The 27,827-nt window shown below is 37.0% G+C and overlaps 1 protein-coding gene across 5 annotated transcripts in view; it reads right to left on the bottom strand.

The window, feature by feature from the left end:
* LOC149779680 (uncharacterized) overlaps positions 1 to 27,827 on the bottom strand; it is a 99,770-nt gene that overhangs the window by 49,810 nt on the left and 22,133 nt on the right. For 3 of the 5 annotated variants that reach the window (XM_089940517.1, XM_089940516.1, XM_089940519.1), the window contains 7 exons: positions 19,152 to 19,195; positions 17,130 to 17,213; positions 12,053 to 12,176; positions 10,410 to 10,489; positions 4,085 to 4,148; positions 2,938 to 3,330; positions 1,569 to 1,712 (listed from right to left, as the gene is read on the bottom strand). In XM_089940517.1, coding sequence (XP_089796643.1) covers positions 1,569 to 1,712; positions 2,938 to 3,330; positions 4,085 to 4,148; positions 10,410 to 10,489; positions 12,053 to 12,176; positions 17,130 to 17,201 — 877 coding nt within the window. In that variant the 5' untranslated portion in view covers positions 17,202 to 17,213; positions 19,152 to 19,195. Of the gene's footprint in view, positions 1 to 1,568; positions 1,713 to 2,937; positions 3,331 to 4,084; positions 4,149 to 10,409; positions 10,490 to 12,052; positions 12,177 to 17,129; positions 17,214 to 19,151; positions 19,196 to 25,715; positions 25,916 to 27,827 lie in introns of those variants that run through there. The other 2 variants (XM_089940518.1, XM_089940520.1) reach the window with 2 other exon arrangements.

Genomic DNA, 27,827 nt, shown 5'->3' with positions numbered 1-27,827 from the left:
TCTGGAAATTATTCGACCATTAATGAAAAGCTATATGCAACATTTTGGCAGCTGCCGTCAACAAATGTATACGAGACCAAAATGCCAGGATCGTTCATTGAAGGAGATGATTAGCCATGGGTCAACATTACGCCCTTGGACTACCATTCTAACAAAAATAATCCCAATTGCATTCTAAGAACAATAATCCCTAATACAATCTAATAAAACTAATCCCATTTACATTTTAACTTATTTCCATAAACTAAATTATTTGAAAGTATAAAATGTTAAATTTTAAATTATTAACAGATCAATATGGTAAAAGTATGATTTCAAGAAAAATGCCTAATTTAAATACAGAAACTACGCTAAAAGCCACTCTTAGGATTTAACATTTATATAGGTACATTGCTCTACCTTTTGAGTTCATAATCCTTGAATTTACTTTATTCTATTATCCTTTACCTCCCTTTTCAACAGATTTTAAACAAACCTGAATCCATATATTACCACTAGATGAAAAGTATGAACAAAAAGAAAAGACTGATTTAAAATTGTTGTTTTCAATTAAGTTAAATATAGAGAAATAAATGTAAAATATAAACCCCACGGAGTTTCGAGTTATTGCCACACTAACATGTGACGCATCTTCTCAAAAACAAAGAAACTGCAAGCCTTATAGTTAAGTTGCGTAATTTAAATGTCTTTCTTGCCTAAATTTTGGAAAGAATAACTATTTTTCCACATTATCCTAAAGCATGCCTGGTTTAAAGTATACAATGCGATGAGTTAAATCCATTATTGAAAGATTCTACAGAAGTATACATTCGTTCTTGTGTAAATCTGTCGTCTCGGTGAACTACTTGGTAAGAATAGTTGAGTAGTACGTTTTCTCTGACATGAAACAAAGAACGTCTCGTGCAGTTATGTTATATATCAGGACATGAAACAAGGAACGTCTCGTGCAGTTAGTTTATATATAAAGAAATGAAACAAGGAACGTCTCGTGCAGTTAGGTTATATATAAGGACATGAAACAAGGAACGTCTCGTGCAGTTAGTTTATGTATAAGGACATGAAACAATCAACGTCTCGTGCAGTTAGGTTATATATAAGGACATGAAACAAGGAACGTCTCGTGCAGTTAGGTTATATATAAGGACATGAAACAAGGAACGTCTCGTGCAGTTAGTTTATGTATAAGGACATGAAACAATCAACGTCTCGTGCAGTTAGGTTATATATAAGGACAGGAAACAAGGAACGTCTCGTGCAGTTAGGTTATATATAAGGACATGAAACAATGAACGTCTCGTGCAGTTAGTTTATGTATAAGGACATGAAACAATCAACGTCTCGTGCAGTTAGGTTATATATAAGGACATGAAACAATGAACGTCTCGTGCAGTTAGGTTATATATAAGGACATGAAACAAGGAACGTCTCGTGCAGTTAGTTTATATATAAGGACATGAAACAAGGAACGTCTCGTGCAGTTATGTTATATATAAGGACATGAAACAAGGAACGTCTCGTGCAGTTAGGGGTTATATATAAGTATAAGATAGAACAGAAATCAAACGTACTAACAATTACTGCAACCACCAACATCACGACTTGAGGTACATATGACTTCGACCCTGCATTCTTCAGAGAAGTGCCTTGAACATCTTCATTCTCTGATTTTTCCTTTAAATCAATTTCGCTGTCAACATTTTTCGCATTGTTCCCTGTATAAAACAATAATTTGCGATTTCAATATTTTGCAATCTATATCAACGCAATTATATAAATTTTAAAAAGTATGATTACCAATATCGACATTGATTCTCATCAGTCTGCGAAATTTCGTTCTGTCAGATGTAGTCAATGATAAATTAGCATAAACTGAAATCACATACGTTTATTTTATAAAGCACGTTATAAATGTTACAAAATTATATCTAAGCTGCATTTCCTCGTAAAAAGTCGTACATGTATTTAAGAGCATGGCATAATAATGGGAAACATTTTGGATAAGTGTACTTCAGAGTCCAGAAAAATGGAAAATCTGGTGTGGGTGGTGGTGGTAGTCCTGTACTATCGTTCAGACTAGATAATAAGAAAATAGAGAAGAGACGTTGCCAATACGTTGTTTGTCACACACTCCCGTCACGATGTCAGCAACTCAGTTAACAAGGTAAGCGTATGATATGGTATCCATAACAACAAACTCTGTGTGGAAAAGTACATTATAGGGCATGAGCAGTCACAGTCCCTATGTTGTTATCAGATAAAGTTGTGTTTAATCAGAAACATGATCTACATCAAACAAAGTATACGAGACTCAAAAATAGGGGATATTTGCTTGAAACGAGTGAATAACATATATATTTCATCGAGTGGGTGAAAATACTTAAGTTTTTCACCTACGAGATGAAAAATATCCGTTATTCAATCGTAGCAAACACATTTTCTTTTACTTTTATACTCAGCCCTATGGACTAGCAATATGAACTCAATAACGGATTGAAGTAACAGATTTCTTACTGGATCCTGAGCGATTTGAAGCGGTTTACCGTTTATGTACTGCTGTGCTTTGTGATTATTTACAAAGAAAATATAAACAGTTACATAATTCTCCTTGCCAATTCAATGAAAAATAGCACATTACGGAAAAAATTAATTAGTACCTTGCTGGATTTTGACTCGAGTTATCTTTACGAAGAGGCAGCCGTATTTACCACTCGGGAACGTCAGCATGTAACTCACGGCCTAGCATAAAATAAACTGAGACTATTTTGTAAAAGGAATGCAGCTTTAAATATATTTTGGCCATAAAACGCTCACCTATGATTATCATCATCTTTAAAACAGTTGTTGTCTTGGCAAAATGATTTCGTTTATAAAGAAATACAAGGGGTTTATATACTCTAATGTATTCAGAAATTACAACAAAAACATCATCCTGCATACCCACAGTGTACCATTTACTAGATGACGTTACGTGGGTCATCACGTGGTGGTAAGCACAATCTACGTCTCCTGTATGCACCTCATTTCCACAACACTTCACGTCTCTGCCAACATCGCTTACGTTGTAAATGACACCTTCACAACAGATGGAAGTGCCGACGTCGAAGTTACCTCTGATGATGCCATATCTGCACGAATAACAATCTGTATCAATCGTTAAACTCTTGCAACAGTTTGTATTATGTTTATCTTTAGCTGTGTCCAAACAGCATTTTTCTCGTAACGAATCATAAATGTACTTTCCACAGCAAGATGTTGATTTTCCATATCGCTTCTTGTGTAATTTGTCCTTGCAACATATCGATGACCTTGTATCAATGGTTCCACATTCCGCTGATAAAAAAGAAATTGTGAGACATGAAATGGTGCATGGGATATATTCAATCTCGCAGAAGCATGCATACAATTTGCACATACCTTTTATATTCAGTTATGACTTCTTGCTATTCTTATATATATATATATATATATATATATATATATATATATATATATATATATATATAACTGCATTGCGGATCCGCAGATCTTGCAGAAGATTAAACATGGGCGGATGGAGTAATATCGTTCGGGGAGGGGAGGGGCATAAACAAATAGGCAGGGGAACTTTAGGGTGGATTGAATAGAATCTCAAGTGTGGACCCTAGAAGTTCATTCATTTTAAGCGTTTTCTGGGCATGATTCTAACTTTAAGAAAACTTACACTAGTAAACTTAATGTTTCCTTCGCGCTCATTTTTAGGAGGGGGGGGGGCTCTAGGAGGCGCTCATGCTCCGCAACCCACACCACACCCCCATCCAACTCGGGTCTGTCCCTGATATTTGGGTCTAACGTTGTTGAATGTCGTCTACTGACAACTTTTTTAGTTTATGTTTTTGGTAGATTTTTAATCTTTTGCCCTTTTTTTATTTCGACAATGCCGTCACACTTTAATCACAGGTCAAAGTATGTGCTGGATAACATGGGCTTAAATTTATCCAGACGACAAGCCGATCTCTTTGCTTTAAAAAAATAATCGTGCAAGGTTCAAAAACTTTCTACATGTTCATTTAATTAGCTGACATTTCACGTAAGAGTGGCTACTTACTTTTTCGCTTGTACTTTTGCCGACTCTTTATCTTATCGAGCTTTCTCCATAATCTACTGCAATTCTGAAAGTAAACAAATTGAAAACATTCATTTCAAATTCATAACATATCAGCTTATATCCAATCTTTTTAAAAGTAAAATGACGGCCTACATAGTAAATATAATTGCGGATTTTTGTTGTCATAAATTAGTATAATCTCCGATCTTGCAGATTAAAATACATATGTCAATTATTTATATCAATTAGTTATGACAAATATGTATGCCAATTTTGTTTCAAGACGGCTGCAACAAACGTAATGTATAAATCAACTCTATTAAAACAAGAAACAAGCGCCGCTAGTTCATTATATATATATATATATATATATATATATATATATATATATATATATATATATATATATATATATATATATATATATATATATATGTATGTATGTATGTGTGTCTGTGTGTGTGTATTTTCTAATAGTGGCCTAATGGTTAGAGCGTCCGCCTCGAGTCGGGAGGTCGTGGGTTCGATCCCCGGTCGAGTCATACCAAAGACTTAGAAAATCGGTACTAACAGCTGCCTCGCTTGGCGCTCAGCATTAAGAGGTTAGTGTTAGGACTGGTCGACCTGGTGTCAGGATAATGTGACTGGGTGGGACATCATGCCACATATCTGCAGCATGATGCCCCAGTGCTAGACATAACTATAAACTGTCACACTGCAGACATCGTAGCGATATGACTGAACATTTTTAAAAAGCTACGTTAAAAATCCAAATCACACACACACACACACACACACACACACACACACACACAAATAGTGATATGTTTAAGGAAAATTCCGACATTTCACAGCAAAAGGTTTGTGACTCAAGTCCTCTTCCTGGGTCATTTACAATATGCTAATGTCATCCGTCGAAAATTACGCGAAAGTTGATATTGCATGATAAGTAACAAGGAACCAAGAACTCACAAGTTGATATTGCATGATAAGTAACAAGGAACCAAGAACTCACAAGTTGTTATTGCATGATAAGTAACAAGGAACCAAGAACTCACAAGTTGATGGTGCATGATAAGTAACAAGGAACCAAGAACTCTCAAGTTGATAGTGCATGATAAGGAACAAGGAACCAAGAACTCACAAGTTGATATTGCATGATACGTAACAAGGAACCAAGAACTCACAAGTTGATAGTGCATGATAAGTAACAAGGAACCAAGAACTCACAAGTTGATATTGCATGATAAGTAACAAGGAACCAAGAACTCGCAAGTTGATATTGCATGATAAGGAACAAGGAACCAAGAACTCACAAGCTGATATTGCATGATAAGTAAAAAGGAACCAAGAACTCGCAAGTTGATACTGCATGATAAGGAACAAGGAACCAAGAACTCACAAGCTGATATTGCATGATAAGTAACAAGGAACCAAGAACTCACAAGTTGATAGTGCATGATAAGGAACAAGGAACCAAGAACTCACAAGTTGATATTGCATGATACGTAACAAGGAACCAAGAACTCACAAGTTGATAGTGCATGATAAGGAACAAGGAACCAAGAACTCACAAGTTGTTATTGCATGATAAGTAACAAGGAACCAAGAACTCACAAGTTGATGGTGCATGATAAGTAACAAGGAACCAAGAACTCTCAAGTTGATAGTGCATGATAAGGAACAAGGAACCAAGAACTCACAAGTTGATATTGCATGATACGTAACAAGGAACCAAGAACTCACAAGTTGATAGTGCATGATAAGTAACAAGGAACCAAGAACTCACAAGTTGATATTGCATGATAAGTAACAAGGAACCAAGAACTCGCAAGTTGATATTGCATGATAAGGAACAAGGAACCAAGAACTCACAAGCTGATATTGCATGATAAGTAACAAGGAACCAAGAACTCGCAAGTTGATACTGCATGATAAGGAACAAGGAACCAAGAACTCACAAGCTGATATTGCATGATAAGTAACAAGGAACCAAGAACTCACAAGTTGATAGTGCATGATAAGGAACAAGGAACCAAGAACTCACAAGTTGATATTGCATGATACGTAACAAGGAACCAAGAACTCACAAGTTGATAGTGCATGATAAGTAACAAGGAACCAAGAACTCACAAGTTGATATTGCATGATAAGTAACAAGGAACCAAGAACTCGCAAGTTGATATTGCATGATAAGGAACAAGGAACCAAGAACTCACAAGCTGATATTGCATGATAAGTAACAAGGAACCAAGAACTCACAAGTTGATATTGCATGATAAGTAACAAGGAACCAAGAACTCACAAGTTGATATTACATGATAAGTAACAAGGAACCAAGAACTCACAAGTTGATATTACATGATAAGTAACAAGGAACCAAGAACGCACACCGTGCTGGTTCATCTGCCTGAATATCCCATACTGATGTGTTCCTTTTCCTATTACAGATTTATCGAGGTTCCTCGTTTATCTTCAGAAAGAAGATTCCTTACCGTAAAAGAAATTGATATCGTAATTTAATTATATGTGATACACAACAATCTGATAAAGATTCGTGCAATTATATACAGATCTGCTAATCATTCAAACTATTTGTTTGTAAATGAAAACAGAAACACGGAACGAGAATGCTTGATAGCCATCAAGGTTATAACATAATCAATGTAAATCAATACAAATTTAGCCATACACGAGAGGCAATGGTTGTTCTATTAATTGGTTCAATAAAATTACTCCAAGTATTGTTCTTAAGTTTCTCCGACCTGTGTGTTTGTCAAGGAATAAGACAAAACAATTAACTTGGTTGTACCTTAGAACGAGTATGTGTAATTGATTTCGTTGACGCGTACATCAATATCTAGAGTTGTTTTCTTTTTTCCTCGACTATTAGCAACTGAGTAATCTCGCTGTAGGTCGCTGTAAGCGATATAATCATATTTTGTGATGTGCACGGGTACTTTACCCTTGCTTCTGGCACGTGCTTTTCTAGTACTAATATAATGCATACCCTATGTGCAGGCAAAGTGATCACCGAGATCTTGTCTGGGGGTGTTTACTTAAGACGATTGGTCTCAAACACCCGGACCGCCAAGCCGTAGCATGTGGCCCGCAAAATGATTGGAGTCGCAAGGTGTCATGAGAGATAACAAAGGTGGTGCGGCCCTTGGACCATCGAAAATGCCCTAATGTGGCCTTCAGGTGGTTTGAGTTTGAGACCAGTGCTTTAGACAATGCACTACAGCCATAGGGGTAAGTAGTAGCTTACTTTAAGAAGTTCTATTTGTAACTGTATCCATACTTTCAATATCTCGTATGGATATACCATTTTAACTTTTTTCTTTATATGAATTGTACCGTGTATTGGTATGGAATATAATCGGTTTGATGTAGTTTACTGTTAAAGTATTTATATTGAAGTAGAACATTGATGGTAGTGTTCATTTTAAATCGATTTTTGCAATAATTGTAAATGTGTATTTTTATATGCTGGTTATGATTCACGGGATGTAAATATTATCACTGACATTTATTCGACACAATACGCTAGCCAACGCTCCGGTGGACTAAGTGGTTAAAGAGCTCACGATTTCGAACCCCGGCCGAGTCATAACAAAGACTTATAAGAATGGTACTAGCAGCTGCCTCGCTCAGCGCTCAGCGTTAAGAAGTTAGTGTTAGGACTGGTCGACCTAGTGCCAGGATAATGTAACTGGGTGGGGCTTGATGCTACATGTCTGCGGCATGACGCCCCAGTACTAGTCAGTACTGTAAACTGCCACATTGCAGACACCGTAGCGACATGACTCCAATTGTTAAAATCCAAACACACAAACACACACACACACACACACACACACACAGAGGCTGGTATCGTGGCAGTACAGGGCTGGCAGTCTGATAGGGCTGGCAGCGTGGCAGCTTGTAGCTGGCAATGTGTCAACATAGGGCTGGCAGCGTGGCAGCATAACTGCTAGTGCAGAAGCAATGCTGTTAGTGTGGCAATGCAGCTGGTAGTGTAGCAGAGTATCTGGCAGTATGATAGCATAGCTGGCTGTATGGTAGCCTATCTAAAAGTATGGTAACATAGCTGGCTATATGATAGCATAGCTGGCTGTGTGATAGCATAGCTGGCTGTATGATGATAGAATAGCTGGCTGTATGATAGCATAGCTGGCTGTATGGTAGCCTATCTAGAGGTATGGTAACATAGCTGGTTATATGATAGCATAGCTGGCTGTATGATAGCATAGCTGATTGTATGATAGCAAAGCTGGCTCTATGATACCATAGATGGTTGTATGATAGCATAGTTAGCTGTATGATGGCATAGCTGTCTGTATGATGATAGTATAGTTGTCTGCATGATGATAGCATAGCTGGCTGTATGATCGCATAGCTGGCTGTATGATAGCAAAGTTGGCTGTATGATGGCTGGCTTTATGATCGTAGCATAGCTGGCTGTAAGATGTCTGGCTGTATGATAGCATAGCTGGCTATATGATGGCTGGCTGTATGATGATAGCATAGCTGGCTATATGATGGCTGGCTGTATGATGATAGCATAGCTGGCTGTATGATGATAACATAGCTAGCTGTATGGTAGCGTAATTGGTGGCAGTATAGCCTTATAACTGACAACAAAACAACACGGTACAGTCGTCGAAAATGGGACGGAGCATAAAGAATTCATCCCAGTGATGTGAATTTTGAAATATGCAATAAAACATTGAATTATGAATTTGGATTATCAGTAAATATAGTTATATGAACCGTACTCATTTTTATAATAACAGCATATTTGTGTTTAAAACCATATTCGTATCATGGATATATCATATTATTTGATGAATGATTCTTTTTGTACATATTTATGAGAAAGGCTAGTGTTGTCTTTTAAATCTTGTCATAGTTAAGGCAGTTCATTATTCGAATAAATGTGATTTGTAAAGAAGATAAAGTTACCTTCCACTGCATGCACTTGTCAGCCTTGCAGAATATCACTAAATGAGGATACTGTTACCATGCATTAGGTGCACGAGTCAGTCCTACAGATCACTTATGGAGAATACATTTACCTTATATTGAGTTACCAGTCAGTCCTATAGATCACTTACGGAGGATACATTTACCTTGTATTGAGTTACCAGTCAGACATACAGATCACTTACGGAGGATACATTTACCTTATATTGAGTTACCAGTCAGTCTTGCAGATCACTTACGGAGGATACATTTACCTTATATTGAGTTACCAGTCAGTCCTATAGATCACTTACGGAGGATACATTTACCTTGTATTGAGTTACCAGTCAGACATACAGATCACTTACGGAGGATACATTTACCTTATATTGAGTTACCAGTCAGTCTTGCAGATCACTTACGGAGGATACATTTACCTTGTATTGAGTTACCAGTCAGTCATACAGATCACTTACGGAGGATACATTTACCTTGTACTGAGTTACCAGTCAGTCATACAGATCACTTACGGAGGATACATTTACCTTGTATTGAGTTACCAGTCAGTCCTACAGATCACTTACGGAGGATACATTTACCTTGTATTGAGTTACCAGTCAGCCTTACAGATCACTTACGGAGGATACATTTACCTTGTATTGAGTTACCAGTCAGTCATACAGATCACTTACGGAGGATACATTTACCTTGTACTGAGTTACCAGTCAGTCATACAGATCACTTACGGAGGATACATTTACCTTGTATTGAGTTACCAGTCAGTCCTACAGATCACTTACGGAGGATACATTTACCTTGTATTGAGTTACCAGTCAGACATACAGATCACTTACGGAGGATACATTTACCTTATATTGAGTTACCAGTCAGTCTTGCAGATCACTTACGGAGGATACATTTACCTTGTATTGAGTTACCAGTCAGTCATACAGATCACTTACGGAGGATACATTTACCTTGTATTGAGTTACCAGTCAGTCCTATAGATCACTTACGGAGGATACATTTACCTTGTATTGAGTTACCAGTCAGCCTTACAGATCACTTACGGAGGATACATTTACCTTGTATTGAGTTACCAGTCAGTCCTACAGATCACTCACGGAGGATAAATTTATCTTGTATTGAGTTATCAGTCAGTCATATAGATCACTTACGGAGGATACATTTACCTTGTACTGAGTTACCAGTCAGTCTTACAGGTCACTTACGGAGGATACATTTACTTTGTACTGAGTTAAAAGTCAGTCTTGCGGAAGATCACTTAAGGAAGATAGTTCCCATTAACTGGATAAACCAGTCAGTCTTGTTGCAGATCAACTATGGAGAACACAGTTACCTTGTATTGGGTGAACCAGTCACAATCTTGCAGACGTTCATTAACATGATGTTTGTCCCACCTTAATCTAGTTTTCTTGTCTGGATTATATGAAAAAAGCAATAAATAAAAAAAAGAGTGTATACGTGTAAATCTTTATCTCTTTTTCCAACTATATGTAAAAGAGATTGCTTAATTTTAACTATTCTTCTTCTCCATTATCTTCAAAGACAAGGTGTTACAGTCTAATGGACTACAAAAACAAGGTGTTAGAGTCTAATGGACTACAAAGATAAGGTGTTAGAGTCTAATGGACTACAAAGGTAAGGTGTTAGAATCGAATGGACTACAAAGACAAGGTGTTACAGTCTAACGAATTACAAAGACAAGGTGTTAGAGTCTAATGGACCACAAAGATAAGGTGTTAGAGTCTAATGGACTACAAAGATAAGGTGTTAGAGTCTAATGGACTACAAAGATAAGGTGTTAGAGTCTAATGGACTACAAAGACAAGGTGTTAGAGTCTAATGGACTACAAAGATAAGGTGTTAGAGTCTAATGGACTACAAAGATAAGGTGTTAGAGTCTAATGGACTACAAAGACAAGGTGTTAGAGTCTAATGGACTACAAAGATAATGTGTTAGAGTCTAATGGACAAGAAAAAATAAGGCGTTAGAGTCTAATAGATTACAAAGATAAGGTGTTAGAGTCTAATGGACTACAAAGATAAGGTGCTACAGTCTAATGGACTATAAAAATAAGGTGTTACAGTCTAATGGACTACAAAGATAAGGTGTTAGAGTCTAAAGGACTACAAAAATAAGGTGTTAGAGTCTAATAGACTACAAAGATAAGGCGTTAGAGTCTAATGGGCTACAAGCATAAGGTGTTACAGTCTGATGGACTACAGAAATAATGTGTTACAGTCTAATGGACTACAAAGATAAAGTGTTAGAGTCCAATGGACTACAAGGATAAGATGTTAGAGTCTAACGGACTACAAAGAGCATTGTAACCAATGAAACTTGTACATTACACTGATATATAACTCAAAATACGGTGACATGTACCAAATACGTTCGCCATTTCAAATACATTTAGATTGAGGATTTAGGACATGTACAAAATGTGTTCACCATTTCAAATACATTTAGATTGGGGTTTATGACATGTACCAAATACGTTCGCCATTTCAAATACATTTAGATTGAGGATTTAGGACATGTACCAAATACGTTCGCCATTTCAAATACATTTAGATTGGGGTTTATGACATGAACCAAATACGTTCGCCATTTCAAATATATTTAGACTGAGGATTTAGGACGTGTACCAAATACGTTCGCCATTTCAAATACATTTAGATTGGGGATTTATGACATGTACCAAATAATTTCACCATTTTTAATACATTTAGATTGGGCATTTAGAACGTGTATCAAATATGTTCACCATTTCTAATACATTTAGATTGGGCATTTAGAACGTGTATCAAATATGTTCACCATTTCAAATACGTTTAGATTTTGGTTTATGACATGTACCAAATACGTTCGTCATTTCAAATGCATTTAGATTGGGGATTTAGAACGTGTATCAAATATGTTCACCGTTTCAAATACATCTAAGGGATTTGGGAAATTATATTGAAAATAATTCGTACCTTTGATCTGTCCTTCAGCTGGTGAATTTTCTGCAGATCCTTCTTGAGATTTTGTCCTGCAGTCTATACACAATGTTTGGTTTCCTTGAACACTCCATTCCTCTTTCCTTTCTTCTTCCGGCTTCTGTTTAATATAAAGACATACTAGTCCGTAGTTTGTAATGCAATGCTTTATATTACATTACTTTCATATTTCTCATTTTTTGTTTGTGGTTTAATTTGTTTTGCATTGATAGTTTTTTGCATTGATGAGAAGACGTATTACTGAATGCAAAGCAAAACTGTATTCTTTGCTAGATTCTGATCCATGTTTCAAGAAATATAGTTCCTACCATACCAAATAAAATAAACAATAAAATAATAAAGATATGATATTAATTAGTCCTGGTAGATAATAAGGGCATATAATTAATCAGTCCTGGTAGATAATGTTTTAGATCTCCCAGAATTCATTAAAGTATTGTAACAAAACTTTAAAGCAGTATTCCTAAGATCAGTTTTAAACAAGTATCGTGTATTTTGTTTTTCGTTCATAACTATTTAAAAACATTGCTTCGAGAACAAAGTAATTAAGTTGGATCATTTTGACTAATTTAGCTATTGGAAAACCGCAGTGTTACTGACTAAGAATAGTACTGATATACGCATAGTAACGTAGATGTTTTAAACCAGAGGTCTCGCTGTCTCCATACTGTAAACATTACAAATATCCACTGTGTTCAGAGATAGTTTGGGGTTTTTCATTACGACTATTATAAAATTAGGTACGGACTGATTTAATAGCCTAGTGGTTAGAGTATCCGCTTCTGATGCGGGTGATCGCGGGTTCGAACCTCTGCCGAGTCATACCAAAGACTTATTAAATAAAATGGTACTAGCAGCTGCTTCGCTAGGCACTCAGCATAAAGAGGTTAGTGTTGGGACTGGTGGGCCGGGTGTCAGAATAATGTAACTGGGTAGAACATGATTATGCATGTCTGCAGCATGATGCCCCAGTGCTAGACATCAGTATAAACTGTTATTTGACTGAAAACTTGATGAAGCTACGTTAAAATTCCATATTTAAAAAAAAAAAAAACACAAACACACACAATTTAGGTGCAAAAAGTCTTCAGCCAGACATATAACGTCTGGCAAGGCCACTGGGACAACTAGAGCACGTTCTACAATTTGCCTTTCTTGACATAGAGTTAAATCATGGGTGGTCTATATACATTGCATGTGTCACGCTGAACTTTTTGCCGATGGTTTACTTCATGATAAGTCTGCTTGACGAACAAAGTAATGGAAATCATCCAGCTTATTTACAAGTCATTTTGACTTTATGACTTGACAAACCTCAATTCCCTACACTAGAGATTTATCCCCATTTTTACTGAAATTCAATCAGATTAGCTCGTGGCTTTGAGAGATCGAGCGAGAGTATTACGCAGATCTTTACAAATGGTCGAATTAACGTGTACCGAAAATTTAGTCACTTCGCTGATTGGCTGATAGACTAGTCGGTATTCTTAATTGGAGCCAAGCTGGCATGAATTCAAAATTTTCATATATATATATATATATATATATATATATATATATATATATATATATATATATTGGACGTACCAGACATTGTATGTACATGAAATATAGGTCTTCGCTTCTGCTTCCGCATGAGAATCTTGAAAATCGCCAGACTTTGACACTCGCACAAAGGGTACGCAAGGGGGTGCACTTTGACCTCTTCTTCGTCAGTATATTCTATCAACTTCCAAGTATATATTATACATGTTTACATGTATTGACTATGCACAAATGGTGTTGATTACGTATTGAAAAAAGACGGTGCATTTTATTGACAGAAAAGGTACGGAAACAACACGCAAATAAGCCACACCCGCTGCTAGCACCAAATTTCATAGACCTTTACCAGACTCACACAAAAGAGTCTAGTTCAACAAGACTACCCCTTCTGGCTCAGCTTCATGTTTCCAAAAATACGTTTTCATAATATTTCATTTGAAAATCATCAGATGTCGTGTGCCATTATTTTTGATGTATGCCTTTTGCGAAGGAATGCAGATGTAAGGAAGCATGACCTATCAGCATCAGTTTAGAAGAGGTGGATCAATGCATGTCACGATCAAGAATTTTCAGCAACCACGTCATTCATCACCTTCCCAGCGCCCCTCCCCTTTCATTCCTAACCCTTTGCGGTGTTTTAACTGCCGGAAATGTGGCCACAACAAATATAGTTGCAAGATGAACAGGTCTTTTCATGTGTGGGCAAGAGGATTACAATGGAGCGTCGAGCATCAGAAAAGATCTTGTGCAAATTACCAGACATAACATTTCTCGTCCTCTAGACACTGGCCAAAGTGGAAAGAAGAGAATGTTACCCAATGAGTTAAAAAAGACAAAGGTATGAGCTTTCCTGGGGCTAGGATATAAGCGGAAGCCACAGCTCCACTTAATACAGTTGGAAAATCCTGTACCAGCACAGCTAAAGTGGAAAATAAAATCTTCCACAAATATTGTCTGTAATCAGGCAGACATTATCTGGCCAGATGATCAAGGCAAATTCAGTCTGGATGCCAACACAATCCGTGCTAGCAGCGATCCACAACATCAACGAAGTAGACAAACTCAAATTATCCGCTTGACAGTGTAGCAACTAACCGCTCCGGTGGCCTAGTGGTTAGAGCGTCCGCCTCGGATGCGGGAGGTCGTGGGTTCGATCCCCGGCCGAATCATACCAAAGACTTACAAAAATGGTACTAACAGCTGCCTCGCTTGGCGCTCAGCATTACGAGGTTAGTGTTAGGACTGGTCGGCCCGGTGTCAGGATAATGTGACTGGGTGGGACATCATGCTACATGTCTGCGCATGATGCCCCAGTGCTAGACGTCACTATAAACTGCCACATTGCAGACATCGTAGCGATATGACTGAAAAATTGTTAAAGCTACGTTAAAAATCCAAATCACATCACACACGTGTAGCAACTAAAAGACCTGACGACACAAACGACAAACCACATAAATACAGATTAGGAAATGGGCAGCCAACCAGTGGCCATAATGGACATAAAATCATTGTGACACAGAACATTCCGAAAAACCTCAGAGAAACTAGGTTATGCAGGGACCACCAAAAGAGCATCCGACCGTAGGCAGCAGTAGAAATGTATGCTCCAAACCGAATAAAGAGTGGAAATGTATGGTCTAAGCCAAATAAAGAGTGGAAATGTATGCTCTAAACCAAATAAAAAGTAGAAATGTATGCTCTAAACCAAATAAAGAGTGAAAATGTAAGCTCTCAACCAAATAAAGAGAGAATTAAAGAATCTAATCTACTTCAGAAGGTTCTGATGATCCTAACAAACGGTTTAATAAGTTTCGTAGTCAAGGGTATGAACATTGGAGAGCCCCTTGATATCGCAGCATGGAAACCTCCCAGAAGCCCCGTACTCCTACCACATTCATAAATGTCTGGCACGATAGTACCATAGACTTGCTGAGGATTAAAGGCAAGTATAATCAAATTAGTCTTTTACTTGAAGAACATGATCCAACAGCTGTATCACTTCAGGAGACTTTTTCAAGGAAAAGAACAGTTTGTCTTAGAACCGTCAGCAAATGTAGATGCAATCATTATGAATAATTAAAGTATTCGCGGCCAATTTGTCGCAATAGTACTTTAGAAGCAGTAGCCCTTGTGTCGTTACTTAAAACTCATTCATTCTGTTGAGTCCCCCAATGGCCTAGTGGTCTAAAGCGTTAACCGTTATGGATCACTGCCGTCTCAGCTCGGTCTGTGTGGGTCTCGGGCTCGGCCAATGTGGGTACGTGAGAAAGCTTGCCAGTAGCTTCTCGTGGGTCGGTGGTTCTTTCCGAGGTTTTCCCCGAGTTTTTCCTTCACCATTTATACTGACCGCCATGTATAGCCTATTTTTGTGCTGAAAAATGGCGTTAAACCATACAACAACAACATGCATTGTATTCACTGTATATCCCGTCAACCACTCAAATCAATCAATCTGATCTTGACCATGTTATCGAACAGTTGCCCCCGCCTTTATTTTCGTTCAACGATTTAAACGGCCACAAATACACTTTCGGACAGTAGAAATATCAACAAGAGATAGAAGATAAAAGACTTTCTTTGAAAACACGCTTTGCATATTTAATTATAGGTTGCATAACTACCTGTATCCTGCAACATGACCATACCTATCCTTAGATTTGACTATACCTGACTTCTCCTGGGACGGTGACATAGTGAGTATTTTCTAATATATTTAAGAGTCGCATTCACCAAAACAGCCCCTCTTGTCAGACTTGAAGCAGTTATTACAGAAGATTTTATAAGTAAAGAACATATAGTTGCCGACTTGAAGAAAGTTTACAAAACAGTGTAGAGGAACGTTTAGGACTGCTGACCTAACTTTGTCTCTGACTGTTCGAAAGATAGCAACTTCCCGAGTTTGGTTTATGGCAGCAAATGAGAGTTCAGTCGTTGAATTGGGTTACATCCGTGAAACCAAAGACTTAAGGCTGGTGTGGATCAATGTTACCAAGGTGATTGTGCTTCACAATAATTGGAAACTTGGGAAGGCTATCCTAATGTGTGGCCGGCTGAGAAGTTCATACATCATACAAGCATTTATAATGTTGTGACAGTAATACTTGCCTTAAAGTTTTATCACCGAAAACCTATTCTCTATATGTTGGTGATCCGCAATTAAATTGCTGTCTATTTGTATGTCTTTTTAAAAAGCTTTTGAATGCGAAATTAAACCATGGTCTATTGATATGATGCAGACATGCCTTTCGAGCATTATTATAAACTACACAGTCTGGAAAAATAAACGTCCTAAAGGTATACGATTTATTTTTCATTTGTTACAAATGGTCAAAATTAAAAATTCTTCAACGATCACGAATATGCTGCATATATCAAATGCATTTCGCTAATTGTTTATTTTAAATAAAGAATCGAAAATATGTATATTTTACCAAAATATATAACCTTTTTCTTCAAGATACGATGCCGACTGGTACCCGGACATGTATCTAAAATAAAACTTTACCTTCGATAGGCATCTAGCTGTCGGAAGAAAAAGCAAGACTGCCATATGAAGTGTAGACCACATGTTTTTCATATGCTTCTAATCCTGAAACGAATAATTTGTTGAATAAAGAAACAAAATATGTGTGCAAGAGAAAATGAAATGAACAATTCAATATATTAGCATAAGTATCTAGATCTCCTTACAAATTAGATAGAAATAATGAAAACGAATGTGTATGGTGGTACTGGAATAGCAAGTACACGACAGATGGAGTGCCTAATTCCAGATGGAAAGCTATATGTGTGAACTGACTGATGTTACAGCCCAAATTTCGTATTGTTGTTTTATAAGTAATTAGTCTATACGCATTTCAAATAGCAAAACTTAGACATAATGAAGATACGGGTATTACCTTAATAAAAAGAAGGGGAAATATCCATTTTCTTTGCGTTTTCTACGCACATGTAATCAACTGGGCTGTCATTCTTCATACAAATATTACTTATCATCACACTTGTCGTATAATATTGTTTATCATCAGACTCGTCGTAAATATTGCTAATCATCAGACTCGTCGTATAATATTGCTAATCATCAGACTCGTCGTATAATATTGTTTATCATCAGACTCTTCGTATAATATTGCTTATCATCACACTCATCGTATAATATTGTTTATCATCAGACTTGTCGTATAATATTGCTTATCATCAGACCCGTCGTATAATATTGTTTATCATCAGACTCTTCGTATAATATTGCTTATCATCACACTCATCGTATAACATTGTTTATCATCAGACCCGTCGTATAATATTGCTAATCATCAGACTCGTCGTATAATATTGTTAATCATCAGACTCTTCGTATAATATTGCTTATCATCACACTCGTCGTATAATATTGTTTATCATCAGACTTGTCGTATAATATTGCTAATCATCAGACTCGTCGTATAATATTGGTAATCATCAGACTCTTCGTATAATATTGCTTATCATCACACTCGTCGTATAATATTGTTTATCATCAGACTCTTCGTATAATATTGCTTATCATCACACTCGTCGTATAATATTGTTTATCATCAGACTTGTCGTATAATATTGCTTATCATCAGACCCGTCGTATAATATTGCTTATCATCAGACTCGTCGTATTTATAAATGACAACATACACGCACAATTAAGACTAGTTGTATTTATAAGTGAAACACACATGCACACACAAGATTCGTTGCATTTATAAGTGAAACCACACATTCAAGCATTTTATTAATCACATATATAAAGCGAGAAAGAAAGGTTGCACCGTATGATAATACACCTTTATCGCCACGTACGGTCTGCCATGGTAAGACATACCAAAAAAAAGTTCACTGTACAGTTTGACTACACAGTAAATGGCCCTAATTGTAGTATTTCAATCTCTTTAATAATTTATTAATGGCAGTAGAAGTCTCGATTGTATAGCTTTAATGGAGAAAGAGTTGCTCAACATTAGGCGTGCGCAATGTGTTACATAATTATCGCTTCTTCTTCTTCGAATAGCAGTTACTGCTAATGCATATTATCCATATCTGAAGTTTCACTAGTATGTAGATACAAAGAATTACTATATTACGCATAGATTGCGCAATCCATGTAATATCAGTGTATGTATATATGTATGTATATGTACAAAATATGGACGGACGGAATGACAGAGAAAACTCTTGCTACTTAGATCATAACCTCTTTCAGTCGATAGTGTTTCTGATCCGAACTTAAGTCAATCAAGTATTTAGTGCATTGAAATTGAGATGATATAGGAATTATTACTGACGTAAAATTTCAAAGGTTAAATTCGTAATGGGTATTCTGGAATCTTTTGTTCAACAGGAAAGACTTACAACTTAAATAAGTATGTTTCTGTGAAATACAAATCCCTTTCACTTCAGATACCTATAGACCTCTTAGAACCCACGGGTAAATTATAGGCATGAAAATTGTTAAACACAAAAATATAGCTAAGTTTAAAAAACGGTAATGAAAACTTACCGAATGTTTAGGCAAACTGTACAGAACGCTGATGAACTCTCACGCTGTAAAAACAGTAATGATACTGCTAATTATATTTTACGAATCAACATACATTAAACGTAAATTTGCAATCAAAAGATAACACTGAAGTTCATACGTGCACAATATCTACGACAAGAGAATCAAATAAAAGCTTCGTCCTGTTACGCACATGTACGACCGTAATAACATCATCCCCACTCTTTACCCAACCCCTTAGTTTTAAATATATATCGTTAAAGAAGGAGACAAACTATTAACCAAATAAAATAGGTGCACACATACACAAAAGAACGAGAGGTCTTAAAATCTCTTCACTTTCATCAGAACTTCTGGCAACTGTTTCAAACATGGCTATGTCCTAGTGTCCTAGAAGAGTTAGATACACGAAGCAACAATTCACACACACACGCCCATTCCTCAAAAGTACTATTGTGGGAAATTATGGGTAATCCCATAGTGCCACGAACATCCCATAGTGAATTAAATATTTCTATTTTGCTTTTTTGGGATAAACATCCCATAATAGGGTCTAATGTGGAATGCAACGACTAGAGGATGTCATACTGGCCCAGCGTGTCCTACGTAGGCTTGACGAGGATCTTGATAATGGACCAAAATGGCAGGTGGAAAGTTGGCAGGCAACCCCATATTAGCCCAAATGTATCCAGGATAAAGTTGATCGGAAACCTTGAGTGTGCCAAAGTGGTAAAAGTCGAAAACACACAGAAAGTTAGACAAATATTTATCCCAACAAACACGCATTCTCATAAACCAGCACACATCCTTAACACCAAATAGTGTTAATTACAGACCAGCGTTAATACTTACAGTAAGACATCAGTGCTAATGAACAAGCACTCATACTTACCAAGACACGTAATAGAGTAATGGGATATAGAGTACGGGGCTATAGAGTACAGGGCTATAGAGTAATTGGTGGGCTATAGAGTACGGGGCTGTAGAGTAATGGGCTATAGAGTACGGGGCTATAGAGTAATGGACATTAGAGTACGGGGCTATAGAGTAATGAGCTATAGAGTACGGGGCAATGAAATGATGGTAATGTTTGTTTTTGTATAATTTTCGGCCAAAAAATGCATACATAAAAATGAAACGAAAATAATGAAGACAAAAAATTTGTTCGTTTAGAGATGCAATGCAAAAAGATACGTTGGAATGTCAGTGTGTCTGAATAAATCTTGTTAAAAGGAACGACACCTCTTTATTCTGCACGGAGGCAGACTTCTTTTCTTCACCAGTGGTCCGTAGTTGAAAATTATTTGAAGAAAGAAAAAAAACGTGTCGTTCGATGTATATCGTTTTATAAATATTCCCGTCTGTTTTCTCTTGGATAGCTCACTTGGTCCTAAGGTAGACAGGATATAATTCTTTAAGGAGCAAGTTGGATATTGCTGTGAAACACGATTCGTATTGCTTCTTCGATAATCGATGGTAAAGGCTGGTGAAAGACCGTAGTTTATATGGGGAGGATTCAAACTAGTTTATGCATACAGCGCGTCTCGCTCAGCCAATCAGAGTACGTCTTACATGAACGAATCAAAATGAAGCACCGCGTTTCGCGTGACTCAAAGTAGAAACTGGAGTTTTCTGGTTGTATGCAATGAAAGCCAATATTAACACTACTGCTGCCATCATCACTACCACAGTCATGACGCATCGCTTCGAGCTGGAAGTTATTAAACAAAGCTCTCTTAGATTTTTCTAAACGCAGAAGTTTCACTTGCCACAGAACCGAAAAATATAAAGACTTTTAAAAAAAGCAAGAGTAGTCCACGCATAGATTTAAAGAAATAATGGGGGGTGGGGGGGGTGAGAAGAGACATTTTACATCACAGAAAGAGTAGACGAAACGAGAAAGAACGTTTACAGGCCAATAGAGTGGGACTGAAGGAATGACCCCCACCACCAAATCGCGAATGTATTAAGACTGATCCTATCCTAACCCAAAAATATGAGAGCTTTGTATGAATCGTGTTTGCCAAAGTCAACGAAGAGGAAACCTGTACCACAAAGATCCAATCCGTGGAAAAACAACAATCTAACAATACAGACCTAAATGCATGTGTGCCCTGGAAACTAGGCACACTGGCAACGTCAACGACACACTGACAATTCATAACGATGATACGGACCAATATCAGGGATTTGCCAATCGACACAAAAATGATAAAGAAATCAAACAATGTCTCAGTTTAGAAATAATGGATCTCTGGACCTGGACATGTGGCTACAAGACAAGTACTTGTTCCATTAAGTGGATGGTTATCTGAGACTAAATTAGAGTAGCGCAGTCTTCCTTGTGATGGCAAACGCTAACGATCTCAAAACCGTCATTGAAGAAACTGCACTGAATATGCGACGCGTGGAACTCTTGCCTAATATAGGAAACGAGTTGAGTCAGGAGCACAGCCAAGTTTCCAATGCGACGACTGGTAGTGGAAGACTTCAACCGTGTCATTGGGCTCAGACACAAGACCATACGTTATTTTCGAGGGTCAGTAACCCAAACTTTTATTCGTTAACATAGTCACCGTTAATCACTACAACGTACACATGATATAATTCACCACGATCGTACTGACTCGCATATCTGACCATTGAACCTGTCTTTGCCTGCAAGAATTACTTTAGAACCTACCAAACCCTGTTTGAAGCCATGGAACAGCTGGGTACCACCACACAAACTGAATTTCCTACGACGATTATGGTGGAAATTACTATTAATGGGAACTAGATTTCACGTCATACAACTTTTAAGACAGAAGAAATTTCCACATAATAAATCGTGACAACTGCGTTTAGAAATTCAGTTTACTCAGGCACTTGGCAAGATGTTCAACACAATCTTGTTTCTGAATTCGACAATACTTTAGAAAAACAAGAATCTCGGTCTAAGAGACGTGATCCTAAGCAAACAAACCTCAATACAGAGAAATACGATTTTCAGCAACAACAGAAAACATCGTCGTCAACGTGTTGGAGGTTATGGAGAAGCAGAAGTGTTGCCACTATGGTCTGATCAAGAAATAGTCTTGTAGAAACGTTTTATTAAACATTTACCATGAGAATCACGCTACTAACGATTAAATAATGCATAAATAGTTGTAAAAATTTAAAGTTTCATATCATCGCCTAAACCTATCTGTGAACTCTGTCTACGAATAAAGACAAAAGTAACAAACTAATCATTATTGCTATCTTTATTTTCATCTTTCTCTGAACAATACAAGAACATAAACCGCTACCATCCCATACCACCATCTCTATTGAAAAAAAAAACTGCATAAGAATGGGCATTTGTTTGCAAATAAGGTTGATTTCATGGAACTAGTACTGCTTGACTGCAATTACCGGTGTTTGTCATAACAGCTATGCCTTGTTTGGTAACGAGTGTTGGTCGATACGAGAAAGCGAGAGACACACAGAGACAAAGTGTGTGTTTATAATGATGAATATTTCACTCTATACTGATTTCTCTCGTGTAATTAGATTAGACTGCCAGGAATGGTGTGTGTTTTCTGTAATTAGATTAGACTGCCAGGAATGGTGTGTGTTTTTCTGTAATTAGGGATCTTTATCGTTCGATGTGTGTCTTTGCCTGTACAATGTGGACCACAATTAGAACTCTCTTCGTTCTGTACACTATGGACCACAATTAGAACTCTCTTCACTCTGTACACTATGGACCACAATTATAACTCTCTTCACTCTGTGCACTATGGACCACAATTAGAACTCTCTTCACTCTGTACTCTATCGTAGGACAATATATAACAAAATTCCCCCAAAATTTAAAACTACACAATATGGAAAACTGTGGTGTTTGTGTATGTAGAATTAGCCCAAAGTGCCACCCCATGCTACTTTCGTAATATTTTCTCCAATCACTTCATGTGAATATCCGTTGAAATGTTTCATATTCTGTCTTGCTTTTGTGTGTCTGTTTTAAACGCAACCTGATCCGAGGCCTGCATGTAACGCATCTCCGCGATCTTTAAATCAGTTTCTTCTTAAAATGAAAAGACAGTAATGATTTTTCTCTTAAACTATATAATATCCACGTTTCATCACATTATGAGCCATGTAACTTCTCCCTCGAACTGTGATACCCTGCCATATTCCACAGGTGTACAAATTAATCCGATATTGATCGGCGATATCCGTGCGTCAACCGGTTTCAGTCGAAAGCTGGTACATAAGATCTGATGAGGTTACCGTTATAAACTTAAGAAGCTAATATCACGCTATTGCCTTCAGCCTAAGGTCGCCCTTCAGTATACAGTTCAGCGCCCAAGATGATCACCAATATTCACCCGAGTCTTATATTTATCTAATGCACGGTTTTTCTTCTCATATCCACTTTTAAAAAATAAAAAATAAAAAATCGGTCCTGACACCCTTCATTTCCTCTCAATTTGTTCGCCACATGCCAATGTTTTTTGGGTTTTTTTTGTTTTTGTTTTTTTGGATTAGTCACTAACGGAATTTTTCTAGTGGACCTCATCACTACTTCATGAGCACTCCAGTAAAAGATCGGTATTACGAGCGACTTTGTTGACTGAACATCTTAATTCTAAATTGAACATATGAAAGTCCTTTAAACCTAATTACTACAACGAGCAGTTTATATCACATAGCTTTGTCAACAAATCATTTCCTTTCTTCAAAACTGGAGTTAGATCGGACGAATAGTCAAATAAATTGATGATAAACGGCGGCATCTGGGCTTTAAATAAGTGTCCATTTAAAAAACAAAATAATTTTTGTCACTAAAACCTGTTCTTCTTTGCGTTAATTATTGTAAAAAATCTAATCGAAAGACAATATGTATCTTCAAAGGCACTGATAGAACCTAAAATATTTGTCAGAGTTACAAAACATGTGCCCTGCAATTCCCTTCACACCGATGTCATCAATCATGCGTAGAATGAAACAGACTACCAAACTTAAAAAAGTGCCGTCCTTTAAATTTGTATTCTTGGAAACTGTATATGTAACCATCATATTTTCTTGTTACAAATATTACACTAATCAACCCTCTCTGTTCAACATACTCATGGTTATTAAAGGTCATTTCCATTTGTAGGTCATGCCATCTCCACTACTACAACCCCCAACCCCCTTTATACCGAAACTTCCTGTTTTGATTTCTACAGCAGCCGACTAATGATGAGTCATCCATGCTCTTGGGATCCCAGGCATGATCTTGTATGAATACTCCATACATTTGACCTCTTGGGATCCCAGCCATGATCTTGTATAAATATTCCATAAATTCGATGGATTCAAAACGTACAAATTCAGTTAAGTGTATTGTGCAAGACACCAACAATAAGCAGTGTAGTGTAATATAGTATGACAAGATCGATAGATTTTTCTTTCTCTAACCATGACATATATTTTTCAGCTAATATAACAGAATATGTTCTTTCTTTACGACTGGTAGTGAAAGATTTCAACCTTGTCATCGGAGCAAGAGTGTTTTCTCAAATTACTTGGACACCAAAAAACAACAGAATCCCAGTACACCTACTTCTCTCACCACCCACCACCCGCCACAATTAAAATGGACGGTCCCTGAATCACGCAGTTTATTTGACGCATTTTATTAGTCTCAGACTGGGACTAATACTGTTTATTCGTCCAAGGTTTAGTAAAGAAAGTAAAAGACAAAATAATCAGCACACCCGGCTCCCCGTTATAAAAGCATAGTTTTGTGAGGATAAAACACTCGTAATTTTATTCCATTAAAACATTACTCATTATAACCGTACATTCTCTCAATACAGATAAAGAAACGCCAATGTGATCGTCTATATACATTTTAAGACGCCTCATGTATACGATATTTTTATCATCGCCCACCACACTCTCCTAAATTATATTACAGTAATCGGGATTCTAAATGTCGTTTCTTCTTGTAGTATTTTGTATCATCACACCTACACCCAACTACCGGAATTCGGTAAATACTGTAACGGGGAGGGGGTACTTCATGTCACTTCTTTTGATATATATTTATCTTATCACACCCTCAACACCCCCTCCCTAAATCCATTATTTACCCTGATGGGAGATCTAAAGGTCATTTCTTCTTTCTTTAGATTTATCTTATTGCACAGGCAGCACTGCTATAACTTCTGACTAACACTCTAGTCATAACAAAACTATTGTTAAGTTTTTACATTTATAAAAGTTTTGAAGCGAATACTTATAAATGTACAACATTACACAGACGGGGATTTTATGCAGATTTCTACATAAGGAAATTAAAGGTGACGGTATCTTCAAGGTACATGCAATTTCAGTAAATAAAATTCCACTTACGATACGCTTCTGCCCGGTCTATTCATACGGTTACCTTTACTTTCTTTCCTTTTAAAACATAAAGCTCTAGGAGCATAAGTTTCTTACTGCTTTCACAAACATTTTACAAAAAAAAAAAAAAAAAAAAAAAAAAAAAAACTAGATAAAGATATAAATATGACATGGTGGAGTTTTAAAATGTATCTACCGTACCTGAACACCGTGTGTACAGGTCCATGTATCCCGTCGTGCTACATGGTTGGCGGTTCTCCAGATATTTGATAGAACTTTCTCAGCCCATTGGTATTTGTCCGACTGACATCTGCTCTTGAACAATATCGGAGTCACCAGATATATCTACTTCTAAAGTTGTGACCCAAATAAATGAAAATATAATCTTTTACCTGTTACCGAGAAGGAGCTGTGTGTGATTTACCTACGATAAACTTCAATGAAGCTTTGCATCGTATGAGCATGGTAATTTTATGGGGATTTCCAATGATCCAATTATAGATCCTAAGGCTTTTTACGTTTGGGGGCTGCCATTTAATTTTCAGCAGGTATTGGGGGAATCTTGGACTGATTTTGTTTTCAACCAGGATATTCTTACTTTTACCTCAGTATAATTTAGCTCTTTGACCTAAAATAATTGATATACTTTGTTTAAATTATCAGTGTACCAAATTTGTATCAAGCTATTTGACCGCAGGAATTCTTTTTCTCCAAAAGTCCTAGACCCCATCCCCACCCCCACCGCAAAATAGGTCGGTCCCTTTAGGCAACGTGATGTGGAAGTAGAAACAAAATAATGTTAATTTCCATTTAAATTTCAAAATTTTGCCATTGTTTTAATATTAGATGTTACTTTCCTCATATGAGCCTGTGTGCATGTTTATGTGTGTGGGCTCGTGAGCAGACACGTGTTGAGCTGTGTTCAACAACAAGATACATCAATTAAAACCCTTTACGGGAGCAGGGGATACAAATTGTTTTGAGAAATGATAATTTGAGAATGATATAGTTAACAACGTTCAACATATTAATATTTGATTTATTTTATGTTAAAAGAAATCACCAGTTAGACTGAATAGTTGGCAAACATCTATCAATCAGTCCACAGTAAATCCCGGATGACGAAGCCCAAGGGACTCCCAAAACCATACCGTTATGTCCGAATCCCGTAATAACCGAGACATTTATAATATACACCATTAGGAGACACTGCAATGTGCTTCATAATATCATAAATTTCATTGTAAACGGAGTTTACTAAATGATTACTGCATAATGCACACACACACAAGACGTGCATATCTGAGACGATGATAGGCTGACTGTTAAAAACTCGGATGCATATCTTTTGAAGTTATCTAGAAACTCCCTGCATCAGCACGTGGAAAAAGTCTTTGGTCAGTGTCTGGCAATTATCTTGTGCTACCAAGGTCTATTGTCAACTACAAACATACCTTGGAATACACTGGTACAGAAACTTGGAATACTGTGAATTCACTCCTCTCTTTCAACAGGAGTAATGTATACTGGACATAATACGCACGTCACGATATAGACTATGGGAGGAGGGATTCCAGTTTAGGATATCACACTTTTGATAACTCCCTCAGATTTGTTACGTAAAGATATACTGATCCCATGGCTAAATTTTATAGCTGGAGAGCAAAATGACCGATCCTAGACATGAGCAGCAGAGGGGGCGATCAGACCACTTTAGGGAATGGTCACCCTTGTTTTTAAACAAAAAAAATAGTGACCCTTCATAGAGGTCAATACCACGTCTACGATTATTGTTTGTCCCCAAAATAATTGTAGACGAACCCCCGCTGGTGCTATAATTAAATCATCATGTTATAATAAAATGGTACATCCGGAATCTCATACTGCAAGGATAGCTCGAGAACGATTAGAAGCAATTAAAAAATTTCTTCCTGTTAGAGATTCATTTAGAAAAAATCTACAAGCGCAGCAAGAAGCTCAAGTTGAGTACGAAGAAGAAACTAAAAAACTCTTTAAGCCCGTCACTGCAGCTACTGAGAAAGTTACAACTGTCATCAAAGAAGATCTTCTTCCGGTATCAAAACAAACTGCGGCGCAGACTGAAAAAATAGCAAGAAGAACTAAACAAACAAAAAGGATTTTACGAGACCTTCCAACTGATACAGCTGCAGCTCAACATCCACCTGTCGGTGAAGAAATACTTGAAGGTATTGGAAAACTTCGTACTGAAGTCGCCGACGTGAGAAAAAAACATGCATCTGAATCCAAACCAGTAGGAGAAAACTTAGAATTGATTGCAAGATTTAACGAAGG

This window comes from Sinohyriopsis cumingii, chromosome 17 (assembly GCF_028554795.1).
Source record: "Sinohyriopsis cumingii isolate HCF-2022 chromosome 17, ASM2855479v2, whole genome shotgun sequence".
In the NCBI taxonomy this organism is placed as follows: domain Eukaryota; kingdom Metazoa; phylum Mollusca; class Bivalvia; order Unionida; family Unionidae; genus Sinohyriopsis; species Sinohyriopsis cumingii.
Note: the sequence above shows the minus strand (reverse complement) of the source record. Positions and strands in the feature narration are given on the sequence as shown.